General features: G+C 41.3%; 2 protein-coding genes across 3 annotated transcripts; both read left to right on the top strand.

The window, feature by feature from the left end:
- Window positions 1–9,124: 9,124 nt before the first annotated feature.
- On the top strand, window positions 9,125–11,102 carry LOC306765498 (methionine-R-sulfoxide reductase B1-A-like). Its single transcript, XM_079252977.1, has 4 exons — window positions 9,125–9,229; window positions 9,755–9,897; window positions 10,222–10,336; window positions 10,565–11,102. The coding sequence occupies exons 1-4, from the start codon at window positions 9,175–9,177 to the stop codon at window positions 10,582–10,584; spliced, it is 333 nt and encodes a 110-aa protein (XP_079109103.1). The 5' UTR covers window positions 9,125–9,174; the 3' UTR covers window positions 10,585–11,102.
- An 852-nt stretch (window positions 11,103–11,954) lies between these two features.
- Window positions 11,955–12,874, top strand: LOC306765497 (methionine-R-sulfoxide reductase B1-A-like). Of its 2 annotated transcripts, none has more exons than XM_079252975.1 (4): window positions 11,955–12,145; window positions 12,231–12,373; window positions 12,466–12,580; window positions 12,664–12,874. In XM_079252975.1, the coding sequence occupies exons 1-4, from the start codon at window positions 12,067–12,069 to the stop codon at window positions 12,693–12,695; spliced, it is 369 nt and encodes a 122-aa protein (XP_079109101.1). In that variant the 5' UTR covers window positions 11,955–12,066; the 3' UTR covers window positions 12,696–12,874. The 2 variants fall into 2 exon arrangements, with proteins under 2 accessions (XP_079109101.1, XP_079109102.1); XM_079252976.1 differs by having other exon boundaries at window positions 12,667–12,874.
- Window positions 12,875–14,498: the final 1,624 nt, after the last annotated feature.

Here is a 14,498-nt window from a genome sequence, read left to right on the forward strand (position 1 = left end):
AAAATCCTGTGAGTTTAAGTTAAGTTTAGGTTAAAGTTTAAGTTAAAAATCGTGAGTAACAAGACCAAGTCGTAAGTGCTGTGAGCTAGACGTAGCAAGACCAGACCAGTAAATCTTGTGAGTTACAAGACCGAGACCAGTAAATTAGTCAGTAAGTCCTGTGAGCTCGAGAAGCAAGACCAGGCCAACCTTGAGTTAGAAAATTGAGAGGAAAGCCATCTTGAGTGAGGAGGAACAGAGAAGAAACTGTGTGGGCTGGTTTCTGGAGACATTGAGAATTTTGCCTGATAATTCTACAAAGGTGTGGGATTGACCCTCTGTGTACATCCGCTGCAAACAGAACTAGTTCCTTTGCAGTAGGAGGTTGATGTACAGCACCATTAAGAAGTTGAAATCTCTGTCTTCATGTGAGGGGAAACTAGGGTGGTTGTGTAAAATTTCCTGTGTTAAACTTGATTGGACTGATTGTGTGGAGAATTAAAACCACGTCTTGTGAAGCCACACCGGACTCTCGCAGGAGAGCCTAGAAGCTTGTGTGGGGGTAGACAAACGTGGGGGCACGACCCATTCACATGCATTCATCCAACTGTTGAAGTGAATTGTTTGTGTAAAATCTAATTTACTGCAGTAAGAAAAAAAAAGAAAAAAAACAAACAACAAAAAATGTATGAGAGAGGGAAGTGAGGAAAAGAGTGTGTTCATTAAATGCCTTCTGCTCACTGAAGGAGATGATGTCATAGCATGTTAGGCAGAAACAAACATATAAATTCTGTGTAAAATAGCTGCTTGTGCTTTTCTTCCTAAAGCTTTTATAAGAGCATAAAAGCCACTCCCTGTATGAATGTGGAACCTTTTCCTAAGGAAAAGCATTCTTTATTATCACCTGAGAACATTTTAAAGAGCAACAACATAATGAGAAAGAAAACATCTGAAATGTGAGAGATTTGATTTATAGTATTAGGAACTTACTATGTTAAATTACTGTACATTGTGTAGGCAATAAGCTTGGGTTTCTGTCTGTTCCCTTTCAGACATTCATAAGGTGATTTTTATTCCTTTACTACTGCTATTATAAATTTACACCTAGCATGTCTAAATAAATTTAGATAGACTGGAAATAAATAATGCAGCTGAAGGATGCTGAAACTAAGCATAATGTTAGGGAAAAAAGAGAAAATTCTTGACCTTAAAATAGGAATGGTGAACCAACGTAACTTTGCTAGAGTAAATTTCTCTTGCAATAAGTTCACTTTAGCTAAATGTGAGCTAACGGCGAGAGGAGAAGTTCTCAGAACAAGTGTATCTTCTTAGCAAGATCATGTTCAGCTTTCCCAGGAGAGAACTGAGTTATGAATCCACTGATAATATAGTCTCACACACACAATTACAATGTAATATTCAAGTTACAGGATGTTCACAGCACAGAACATGGTCCACATAATATGTTTGCCACAGGATTCAGAAGAAAACTATTATAATTATGAGGCTATGATCTTTATTTTCCCCTTACTGGAGAAGAAAATACACCACATGACCAAATGGTTCAGTCTCAAAAGCTCGTCTGCTGTATGGTGTTGGACACATTGCAGCGTTCCCTTCTAAACCCTTGTCAGCATGCAGCTTGGTCCACAGGGACCTCAAATGTCTATCTTGCCTGAAGGGGATTCAGAGGAGGGGCTGGGGGAGAGTGAGTTCTTGATCCGGGTCACTGCAGAGTTCTGGGTGTCACACATGTGGTCAGTCAGGAGACTGGAGCAGAAACGGTCCCTACAACCTACAGCATCATTCCACCTCCCTTCTGTGTCAGCTCTGAGTCCTGGAGCAGAACCTGATATGCAGATGTGGCTGCATGGACCCGGCCGCTGCTGATGGGGCCCGGAGATCCCAGAACCAGAGGGTCTGGCAGAGCCCTGTTGGTTGTGACTGTGAACAGTGTGGATATGGCTCCTATGGTGGACATGTGAGCTGGATTTTCACCTTTGACCTCTGGAGGTGATGGATCCTCCTTGTCCTCAGACTGTGTTTCAGTTGTGGGATTTTCTGGAACTAAAAGACTAACGAATGTGGCCGGCAGGCAGCACGAATCTCACCCCGACTACAGAGTCAGATGATGTTTTCTGGAATAAGCTGCACCCTGATTCTGTCAGAAAGACTGTTGGGTTCACTCAGTTCTCTGTGGAAAACCTGGATCTCCTTCCTTGAACTTTTGCCTACTTTCTGATCCTTTACATGTTACTCTTAATTAATTACACATATGAATCTGATTTATCTACCAGGAAGCTTTGATGAACATGTGTCGGGCACTTCCTGGCATGAATTTCTGATTGTATGCTGATTGGAGGAGAGCATGGTGGCTGTGGCGCGTCTGACTCCTGAGCAGATCGAGTGATACGAGCTGAATGATTATCCACAAGACCAGGCCAAGGAATGAGGCCCTACAACCAAACATTTACTCACTGTTTCTGCTTAGCTTTATACCACATTTATGAGCATGCATAAAATTTTGCACTCCTGCAGACTTCTGCAACTGAACAATGACACAGACATCTCTGCTCTGCTGCAGGGAAGCTGAACAGTTCATACAGACTAGTCAACTTCTGGCACGCTGTGCCTTATAAAAAAAAAAAAAAAAAAGTGATGAATACTAAGTTTTTAATGTTTGAGACAGAATAGATGTCAAAAGAGAAAAAATAAGCCGCTATATGACATTAAATAAGAAGGTAGGTTTGTAATTTCCCGACTTCAGTGAATGCAACACAAGTACAACAATCTCCGTGTTTTATTTGCTGACAGCTGGTGTTTTATCCCTAATCTGAATTCATTATTTTGAATTAAAGCAGATATGCTCAGCGGTTAAAATACACATCAGATGACTTTTGTTTAAAGAGTAGAACCAACTCTTGCGATGGCTGCCAGTAAATAGACCAGTCTCTTAGTTAACACGCTTAATAAAAATAACAAACAAGTCATTTAAGCCCTGTATGTCCTCAAAATAACATGAATATGAGGCAGATTATTTGAACAGTATTGATACTTCCAAAGTTAAGCTAACTATGCTAAACCGTTAGTCTTGGCCTTTTCTGTTACACACGTTTGCATTAAAATCATTAAGGAAGAAGTGCTGCTGTGAGTGTGTGCACGTACATGTGTGCGTCGTGTTGTTGTAGATGAAAACAGCTTTACCATCAGTATTAGAAGTTTGTTTCTAAATGCTGCTTTAGTTCAAATGTAAATAGAAAACAAACAGCTTTATTATGACCTGAAGGTCTCTGGCTGTTCAGTACCTGAAGTCCAGCTGTTAAAGATGGGTTTACATCTTGTTGCTTTATGCTTATGCTTATGTTCACAATATATTTGGAATAGAAAGCCAGTCTTATCATGATCTCAGTTTTGTGTGTGTTGCTCCTGAATGGGTCTGTTGGAGTCTAAGAGAGACAAATCAGAGTAAACCATGAGACTAAACTAGACTACATTACTGATTAAATCAACAGTTCTGAATGAGCTTTATTTAATATATGCAGAGATTCTTCAGTGTGGTTCTGCTTCTGTCATTTAGCAGACATGACATAAACAACACGAGCAGTAAATCAGAAAGGAAATTCCAGCATGGATAAGTGTTGGTCAGACTGCTGGGAGTCCAGTTTGACACATGTCCTGCTATGCAGTGCTAGAGGATTTTTTCTGGTTGTTGGTTAAGATGAGACTACCTGATAGGAACTTTGCAATAAGTAATTAAATGAATTTGGTTACTTTGAATGATTACCTACCAGATAACTGAGTGGCCCTAACTGTTGCTTTGTATTGTTCATGTTTTACTCCATGACTGTTTAGCTGAAACTGACTATCCTCTGCACCCCCCAGGCCTGGCCCCCTGACCGACCTCTAGTTGACCCTGACTTGATTTTCCTTTTGATGCTGTTTGCTCTGACTGTGACATGGTGGAGGCTGCAGCTCTCCCGTCTCAGTTCTCATTACTTGAGCTTACTCTTTAGCTGAAAACAAGTCCATGTTTTGGCGCTCTCTTATGAATGACTTTCTGGATGCCATTTTCCTGAATGTTTTCCTCCCACAGGTTGCAGACGGGGAAATTTCCTTCTGGCTCTCTTTTCAGGTCTTCCTTGGACCAAAAGTACTTTCTCTGGTTCTGATGTACATGCGCATGCGTAACATGGAAACATGGGCTTTTTTGTTATTCTTTTTGCAGGACCCTCACCCAAGCGGGCATGGTTCCTTCCAAGACTGCCTGTTCAGACACAGCTCTGTGTGAAAGTAATGTTTTAACATACTGTCCTAACCTCATAAGAACCCTTTTCAGGCATTTGCACACAGTTGAAAGCTGCCCTTCATGAATCAGCATCTACGCAGCTCTATTCACTTCAGCCGGGAGATTTTGTCCTGATAAGAAGCTTTAAACATCAGCGCTGGAACCAACATCGATGGTTTAGGCCATTTCAGGTTTTCCTGACGACCCAGACAGTGGTAAAGGTCGCAGAGTGAGCTGCTTGGCACTACAGATTGCTTGAACCTCCTGAAGCTCTTCAGTCTGAAATTACAGAAGAATAACGCACCACCCAACAAAGGGCAGAATAATCCCTGTGGTTGCGTGGGTAAGTGAGATAGTCTACTCTCACGCCTGAAGACCAGCCTTCGCTCTCAAGCAAGATCAGTGAGAGGTGAAAAAAAAAGCGCTCCACTGCAACTGTGATATGCCAAGTCCCACCAGAACGCCGACAGTGTCTTCACTACACCTCTGTCACCCCCTAAGAGGAATGATTTGTTTCCATTTTTCTTACATTTATTGTTAGACTCAGATTTTGAAGCTGAAGCAAATGGCTCCTCACTATTGTAATTTCTGAAAGATTCTTTTAAAACCTGACAGGCATGAGGCTCCTGATGTTTTGAGAATGTTGTCTTCTGTATGTATTTTTGCGTTCTGATAACAATTTCTCTTCTTATTGTTGGTCCTGTAGGACCAAGAGGAGGGAGAGTGTTGGGGAAAATTGTTATGAGTTTGGTTTGAATTAAGTATTAGACATATATGCATTGATTTGCTGTGATCCTGCTGTGTTTTGTGTCTATGCACAAAGCTTTCTTTAAGTTATATGATCCTTGTCTGGAATGTGCAGACAAAGTCTGAGACAGGAAGAGTTTCCTGCAGGGCATCTGTTTTTGTCAACTGCTTGGTTGACCAGTTGTCTGAAGGTTAGAGGTTAAAGGTAATAAAGTAATATAGTGAGTGATTGATGCTTAGTGAGTTCAGTTTAGTCTTAAATAAGAGATAATGATTGTTTCATATGGTCTGCCCAGCAACTAGGAGGAGTTAAGCATGGTTTATAATCGGGTGTTACTTCAGCATCTGCGGAGAGAGTTCTCTCTCCAAGCTCCAGCGTGTGCTTGTATTAGTTTATAATAAAATGTTCATTGTAAGAAGACAGTTGACTCTTAGATGTATTACAACTTCTCAAGACCAGAGTATTTTCCACCACAACGTGTTCCGGAAAAGGTGATCATGCCAGTGTGACCCTTCCCACACAAAGGCAAGAGGCACGCCAGGAGTACCCCCGAGACCAGGGCCATCGGCAGCCATCCCCAGGCGCAGACCCCAACCGCCCCACCCCGGAGCCAGCCATGCACCGACCCAGGAGGAGGCAGAGGGGGGTCCCAGCCAGAGTCCCCCGCAGTCAGGAGGAACAGGCCCCAGCAGGCCCGGACCAGCGAGGACCGGCCCCGCCGGGCACCGGCCACCCAGGGCAGACAGAGCGCGGGCCCCACGGCCCCAAGAGCCCAGAAGCAACCCCCCACCCCCGCAGGCAGAGGGCCCAGCCCACACCGACGGAGGGCCGGGATCCCCAGACCGCCACCGAGCAGCAGCCAGGCCGCACCCCAGCGCATCACCAGCAGCGCTCCCCGAGCACCAAGACCCTCCACGCACCCCCCCCCCCCACACACACACACACACATGTGCACACACACACACACACACACACCCACCTACCCACACGCATCCACACTTCCTCCTTAAACACACCCTATCCACCCATTCTCTTACACACGCTCAAACTCACACTCTCCTACCCCCGTTCTTTATACACACACACCCCCTCACACACACATCCCTGCTCCCTCTATAATCACCCATTCTTCCATACACGCATACCCCACTCTACACACACACATACCTCCCTACACCCCTCTATCCACATTCACAGTCCTCATTGTACACCCACCCCATCACTTCCCCGTACCACCAACATAACCCCACATACACACCCCCACCCATCTGCATACACCCCCCTTCCTCCTATCCCAGCGGCCACCCACTTTCCTAAATTCTTTCACCCTGATCCCCCCACCCCCCCTCTACCCTAACATTCATTCACCACTTCATCCATTGGCTCATGCACGCCCTCACCTTTCTTTCCCAACATGTCCCCTGTGAGATACCCCCGGGGGAGCAGGGGATAGGAGGGCCCCGATCAGGGCCCCACAACTACCCCCCACCCCTGTCAATGCCCCCCCACCACTTCACACATGCAGCCAATCCAGCACCACCCAGGGCCAGCAGCAGTCCCACCCCTGCCAGGCCAGCCCAGACCCAGGCCCCCTGAACAGCACCACTCCCCCGCCCAAACTCCTCCGGCACAGCCCCGGAAATAGGGGCGTGGCAGGACCCCATTGTCACCCCCTCCCTCCCAGCTTATGAATGATTGTGAAGTGCGTGTTGTTTGCAATTAAAATTGGGAAGAAGTAACCACATCATGTTGGGAGCGGGACCACCAAAGCAGCCCCGCCCACCGCACACTGCATGGCCCGCCCCCCAAAATATGTCCAAAAAATGTTTTTTGTGTTATGTTGACTAAGTGTAATTAAAACTGGGAGGTGAACTGATGCTGGGTGCAGCGATCGAGACCACCTTGATGGCCTCTCTCACCATCCAGATCAACGTGTCCACCTCCCAACGCCCTGCCTGTATGTGGTGGAAGAAGGGAAGGAGGGGGGTCCGGGGATTTAGGTCCCGAGGGAAGCGCGCCTCCCTCAAGAAGATGAGCCACCTGCGGCACGAGGCACGTCCCCCATTCCCGGGGCCCCCGAAGGCCAGGACAGGCCAAGGGCAGCTGCCCCAACAACCAGGGCCCTCAGCAACACCAACAAAGGAGCCGCCACCGGCCCCAGAAGGCACCAACGAACCACATGCAAAATTGGGGGGGCAAAGAAGAGGAGGGGTGGGAGAAGGAGAGACAGACCAAGGGCCCACCGCCCCCACACCCCTAGGAGACGCCCCCACCCAGAGACACGTTGCATTCCCTCCTCCTTTACACACCAACACATTCACACCCCCTCACCATTAGCCTGGTATACACACACATCTACACACAGACACACCTACAGACCCACACATACATCTATACACATAGACACCCATTCTAACAGATACACAGCCAAAAGTTTAGTCAACCTCCAAAACCCTACATCCCACTCACCCCCCTGCCCATCACAAAACACCCCTTCTCATTCTACCTACCCTAGAACAAACCACCACAACTCCCCACTTCTCTCACTGAAGTCCTACCCCCTTCATAATCATGACCCTTCACCCCCCTATACACCTACATACACATGCACCCCCCCACTCCCCCCTACACACGGGCCACTACCCCCCATACACATGCATCTCAATACTCCTCTATATACACACCCCTATCTCCCATGCATTTAACACCAGATTATCCACACACAAGCCCTTACCCCTTCCCACACACACACACACACACACACACACACACACACACACACACACACACACACACACACACACACACACACCACCCACTCCCTCATCCACAACCCCAACCCCCCACACAATCATGTACTATCACACTCCCCAAAACCTCCACCCCCACACCTACATGCCCTAACACACTCCCCCTTACACACAACCCTACCCCCACAAACTCATGCTCCACTACACTCCCCATAAAACTAAAGGTGGTTCTAATGGAAAGGGAATGGCTTTTATAGGCCCACTGAGAGTGACGTGGCTATGCCATCATGCTGTTCACCTGTTTATCTGCTGAGATCAGCATGGATGACACTGGGCAAATCTTTCATCTCTGGAGATAGTAAGTGTACAAAATGCCTGCTGGTCAACTCCTACAGCATCCAGGCCGTCATACATGAGGCTTACCCAGCCATTTTTGGAGAACATCACAAACAGGAGAGCAGAGCCTGAATGGGAAACAGCACAGACTGGTCAGTGTCCATTTAGTCTGCAGGAAATAATGATAAAAAACAATATTATAACCTTTGTTTGCCGGACCTGCTGATAAGGTCTGGTATACATCAGACCTTATTAGCAGACTGGTGCAGACTTTGACATCAAACTCTGCACCAGTCTGCTAATTAGCCACTGATTTAAATGAGCTGTGTTGCAGCAGGGAAACTCCTAACATTTGCAGGACTGTGGCACTCGAGGACTGGAGTTGCCTACCCCTGCACTTTATAAAGCAAAGATTGTTAGCAAAGAAGTTTACTATATAAATTTCTTATTTATTTTAATGAATTTTAAACTTGCAAATCCTGTGCCTGAATTCTTCAGTCTTAAGCAAAATTGAACTAATTTGATGCCTTTTAATTCTAGGAATACTTCCTGCCTGAGCATTGAAACACAGAGGACTTCAAAACATCATTCAAGTTTAATTTGCATTTCGCACCAGATCAACAGTAGTTATTTATATGACATGTCTGTATTTATAACTTTGTTTACTGACCCGGTCAGTTCAATGATGCCATAAGATGAAATGTTTTTTTATTGTTGTTGTTTAATAGATTCATTTTAAAAGTGTTGAGGATAAATTTAAATTGTTTACTTTAATCCACAGTGACTTAAAAAACAAACAAAACAACAACTATCAAGTATGCACACGTGTGGATTTGGATGTCGGAAAACTAAACTTTTCTGATTGCAATAAAACTACAAATAAACGTTTTATTCATTTTACTGTTACCTGGGAGACAGACGTGTTGCAGTCGATTAAATTGCACAACGACCATAGACTGGATAGCCATAGACCCAGCCAACACATGTTCTGAAGTTTGGTGATTTTCCTTTGAAAGTTCAGTTCAAACCGGAAGTACGTAGTTTACTGTTTCTGGTCCGCTTTAACGCCAAAAACAATGTCGTTTTGCTCATTTTTCGGCGGGGAGGTCTTTAAAGACCACTTTAAACCAGGTAACTCAAGACTTAAAAATTAATAATGTGCTTTCAAAAGAAAGTAATTCTGATACTGTTTGTTTGGCCGAAGTTAGGATGCCTAGCTAGCTAGCCACTGTTTGCTAATTTATCCGATGTAAACGCAAAATAATTTCTTCAAAGTGTATCAGTTGCATTAAAATGTACGCTGCTATCGCTGTCAGGTATACAACCGAGTAAGAGAGACTTAACATTATAACACAGTCACATAAAACTATGATTTAACTTGACTGCTGTTAAACTTTTGTAACCAGTTCAGGTTACACAACGTTTGTTACAAAACCTGCTTTAGCTTTACAATAGAGAAGTTGCACAAAATTAAAAAATAAACAAGTAAATGATTGAAAGAATTACACTAGTCAACAGTTTAAACTGTAACTTTACTATAAAATAGAAAATGACCTGTTTACATTACTTTACTGTTGTTTTAAACGTAATTATAGTCAGCTTCAATAAGAGGTTTTTTTTTTTTTTAACATCCATCTTTAATGCTTTTCTTCTTAGGGATTTATGCATGCTCCAAGTGTGATCACCAGCTGTTCTCCAGTCGCTCCAAGTATGAGCACTCATCTCCCTGGCCAGCTTTCACAGAGACCATCCATGAAAACAGTGTGTCTAAACATAAAGAGAGACCCGGGGCATACAAGGTACCTTCGGGAGTTTGTTTGTTTGTTTGTTTGTGTGTGTGTGTGTGTGTGTGTGTGTGTGTGTGTGTGTGTGTGTGTGTGTGTGTGTGTGTGTGTGTGCGTGCGCGCGCGCGCATTTTTCACTTTTATTTGTCTTTCCAAAATTATCACAGGAAGTTTGAAATATATTATTTAATGCCTACACTACACATATGTGCCTGTACAGTTTCTATGATTTGATGAAAGGAGTTCAAACAAGTTCATGTGAATTGTTAAGCAGTTATACTGAAGTTAACCCTGTAATAAGGTTCTTTTCAGTACTCAATGTATGTTTCTTTGTTCCAGGTCCGGTGTGGGAATTGTGGCAATGGACTGGGCCATGAGTTTGTGAATGATGGTCCAGCCAAAGGGCAGTCTCGCTTCTGAATATTCAGCAGCTCACTGAAGTTCATCCCTAAAGGTACATAACTGTTTAAAATACAAGTTTTGGGAATTTGCAGATAAAATCTGTCCAGTAAACACTTGCATCTTGATTGTAGCAGTGCACTGTGAAGTTCTGTTTTAATTTTTTTCTTAGTTATTTCTAAGTTTTACTACTTGAAACTGATTTTGAAAGACTTGTTTAAAACTTTTGAATATAATTTAGAATGACCCATTTAATATAAATTACATGTCCTTCTTTCCACAGATAAGGTTGATGGGCAGTAAGGTGAGCTGTCAAAAGGAAGTGTGGCAGGGCTATAAGTTTCTGAGCTGCTGAAGGTGTGGACAGCGAATGAAGTGTTCTGGGACAAAGCCCAGTCTGGGACTACCAGGGCTCTGATGAATGGTGGCCTCACCAGACAGCGAGAATGGAGTTATAGTGGCAGCACCTTTTTATTATGCAATCGTAGCAGAACCAGCAAATAATTTTACCTCACGAATCACATCACTAATGTCTCATCAATTTTACTACAAAATAGTGATTTGTCATATTATCTAATTAGGCAGTCGGACATGTCAAAACATTGAAGCCATTTCTCAGTGAGAGACAAGGTGAATTATTTCAAAATATGGCTTTTTATTTTTTTTAACAGAATATGGATTGATTGTGCTAAATGCTAGAATGAATGACTGCACAAACTATTTTTATCAAATAAACACTGATGCAATACACAAGTTTTGAAAAGCTCATGTATAGCGGAGTTGGTTTGTAAAGAAATTAAATAAATTTATTTAAGATAATACCTGCCAGTTTTATGTATTTTGTTGATAAGCCGATGATTGTAATCTGTTTCCTAAAATTTATTCTTTATCAGTCCAGTTCACCTTGCATGAACTGATCATCACAAATGTGGTGATTAAGACAACAGTATATTACTATTCTGAGTTGCATGGATGTAATGAAGCAACCGTTTCAAACTATTCAGCTCTTTCAGTTGCACATTTTAGCAGAAAAAAAATTACTGAGCATTTAAACTATGGTACAACACACACACACACGCACACACACACACATGAACACACACACACACACACACACACACACACACACACACACACACATACATACATACATACATACATACATACATACATACATACATATATATATATATATATATATATATATATATATATATATATATATATATATATATATATATATATATATATATATATATATATATATATATATATGTATGTATATATATATATATATGTATATATATATATATATGTATGTATATATATATATATGTATGTATATATATATATATGTATGTATATATATATATATGTATGTATATATATATATATGTATGTATATATATATATATGTATGTATATATATATATATGTATGTATATATATATATGTATGTATATATATATATATATGTATATATATATATGTATATGTATATATATATATGTATATGTATATATATATATGTATATGTATATATATATGTATATATATATATATAATATATATATATAATATATATATATAATATATATAAATATAATGTGTGTCTCCTACCACTAGGTGGAGGCACTGACAACTAAATCAGGTATTGCACAAGTGCAGCCGAGCTGTAGACACTTGATATGGGCTTGCTAGCTTCTACCAGTTGAAGCTGGATATCTCTTTGTACACAAACGTTTCTAAAACTCTTTGTAGTGAATCTAGTTTGGGTTCAAAGGAATGGAGACATCTGGGATGGAGGAAATGTCTTATTGCTCTTTTTCTGGCGGTGAAGTTTATAAAAATCACTTCCAGCCTGGTAAGTGTTATAATAGCAAGTAGCTTACATGTAAGGGTAAAACAGTTGAGAAACTACAAATCCACATGGCTTTTTGTGTTCACAGGGATATATGTGTGTTCTGATTGTGGCCATGAGTTATTTTCCAGCACTTCAAAGTTTGAGCACTCTTCTCCATGGCCTGCCTTCTCAGAGACAATCCATGAGGATAGTGTCTCTAAATACCCTGAGGCATGGGGGCCTTTAAAGGTAGACCACTTCTGCTAATATCTTAATAAGTTTGTAAAACTGCAAATGTTTTGAATTTATTTTCTGTTCAATGACTGGTTTATATTCCTCAGGTTTGCTGTGGAAAGTGTGGCAATGGATTGGGTCATGAGTTTTTGTATGATGGACCAAAAGAAGGACTCTCACGCTTCTGAATTTTCAGCAGCTCACTTACTTTTATACCTAAACGTGAGTCCATCTTTGATTTACATTGTTCAGACCAGAATCAAATCACTTGTAATACATTATTTTGAGCTTTTTTCTCTCCACAGAAGAGGTTAAAGAGCAGAAAAGTGAGCTGTGAAAGTGAAAACCGTTTCCTGCTGCTCAGGGTGTCCACAGTGGATGAAGTGTTCTGGGACAAAACCTTATCGATCTCCCAGGCACTGATGGATGGTGGCCATGCAGGACAGCTTAAAAAGAGAACTTAAAAAGAAAACTTTTTTTTAAAACCCAGAGAATAAAGACTATTATATCCTGTAATGTCTAACTTGTCTCTGATGCACAGAGTTAGAAGTTGATGAATAGCTATTTAGTTTATATGAACCAATATCTGGTAAAAATGTAATGAATATGTTCAGTTGTAAACCTTGGGTCTGTATGCTTCTCTGTTTTACTTATGTAGGAAGGTTCTTAACTAAATTTAATGACCTAAGTATCTAAGCAGAAACCATAAGACGAAGAACTTCATTTCTTCCTTTATTATCTCCTTTAATAAAGAAAACCCTGGGACAACCTTCATGAGGGGAAAAAGTAAAGAAAATTCTGTCCCACAATTGAAGATGCAACTTTCATTGTGATGATTGACAGTGTTTCTCCAGCTGAAGTATCTGTCATAGGCATCGATAAATAAGGCTAAGAAATGTGAAGCGAGTGTGCACAGCCTGTAACAAGAACATTTTTCAATTTTCTATTAATACCAGGGTGTCTCTGATTGGACAAACAATTCTGTGAGACGCGAGAGGCCTTTGAGCTTTAAAACTGCTGTATCAGTTTTTCTTTAGATGCTGGAGCATTGTTTGGGATAAATAATGCCTTCCATGAACATAAAAGAAGACAGTACTCATACAAACTATTTTGAAGTTGTTATTTGTGGAGCAGTCATAGCTAGCTGAGGATTTTGGACCAACTCTCAGTTAAAAATATTCTTATGGCTGGAAGACGTTTGACCACTGACGGCCACTCTCAATTCACAATGTTTGGCATTTGAAAGTAACTCTGTTAACATTGTTCTTGCATATTTAGTTAAATGTTTTCTACTATATATTTATATACTAATATGATACATAGTGTTTGTTTAACATGATGATAAGTAAAAAAAAGCTGAGAACAAGTGAGGAGATTGTTTCTGTTGACTATTTGACCAGGCCATGTGTCCTTCCACACCACAAAAGTGCATTTTCATGATTCCACCAGCTGATAGTGTTGCATTGACACTTTGTGCTTTATCTGTAAACTAGAGATATGTAGTACTGTTCTAAAGTTTCTTGCAATTCAAAGTTTTCAGTGAATATCTGTCATTCAGTATGATCAGAGAAGCCTCTGCTTCACTCCAAATTCATTCAGCAGCACCATAACATTTCCAAACCTACAATCAGACTCATAAAAAAAAGTCATCTGCAGCCTCAGGAGGCACAGAGCACTGAGGCAGACAGCTTTTATTAACACCATGATGTTGGGTTCTCCAGTATGTACAGCTGGGAACATTTAATAACTGCACCACCTGCTGGTGTTTTTTTCACCATGTCAAAATTTATAAATGAAAGTATCTGTGTTTGAGGAAACAGAATGAAACATTTCTATTAGAGCTGTATGCATTTACATAATTCATGATCTTTGTAGTGAGTTCCACAAAAGCATGATCTGTATTCCTCTGTCCATTTATTTACTTTTTTGATTAAATTACCTTTAGGCTGATTCAAAAGAAATCCATCTTTACAACAGGTTAAAAAAATCTCAACACAAAAAAAAAATTAATTTTATTTTCACTGTATGCGGGTGTTGCTGTGTATTTACTCTTTCCTTTATATTTCATAATGATAGTTTATCATTGACAATATTACCCCTAATGATGAGAGACCACATGGACTGCATATCTGCGCTGTGC

The sequence above is a fragment of the Telmatherina bonti genome (genome assembly GCF_933228915.1).
Source record: "Telmatherina bonti genome assembly, chromosome: 14".
NCBI classification, from domain to species: domain Eukaryota; kingdom Metazoa; phylum Chordata; class Actinopteri; order Atheriniformes; family Telmatherinidae; genus Telmatherina; species Telmatherina bonti.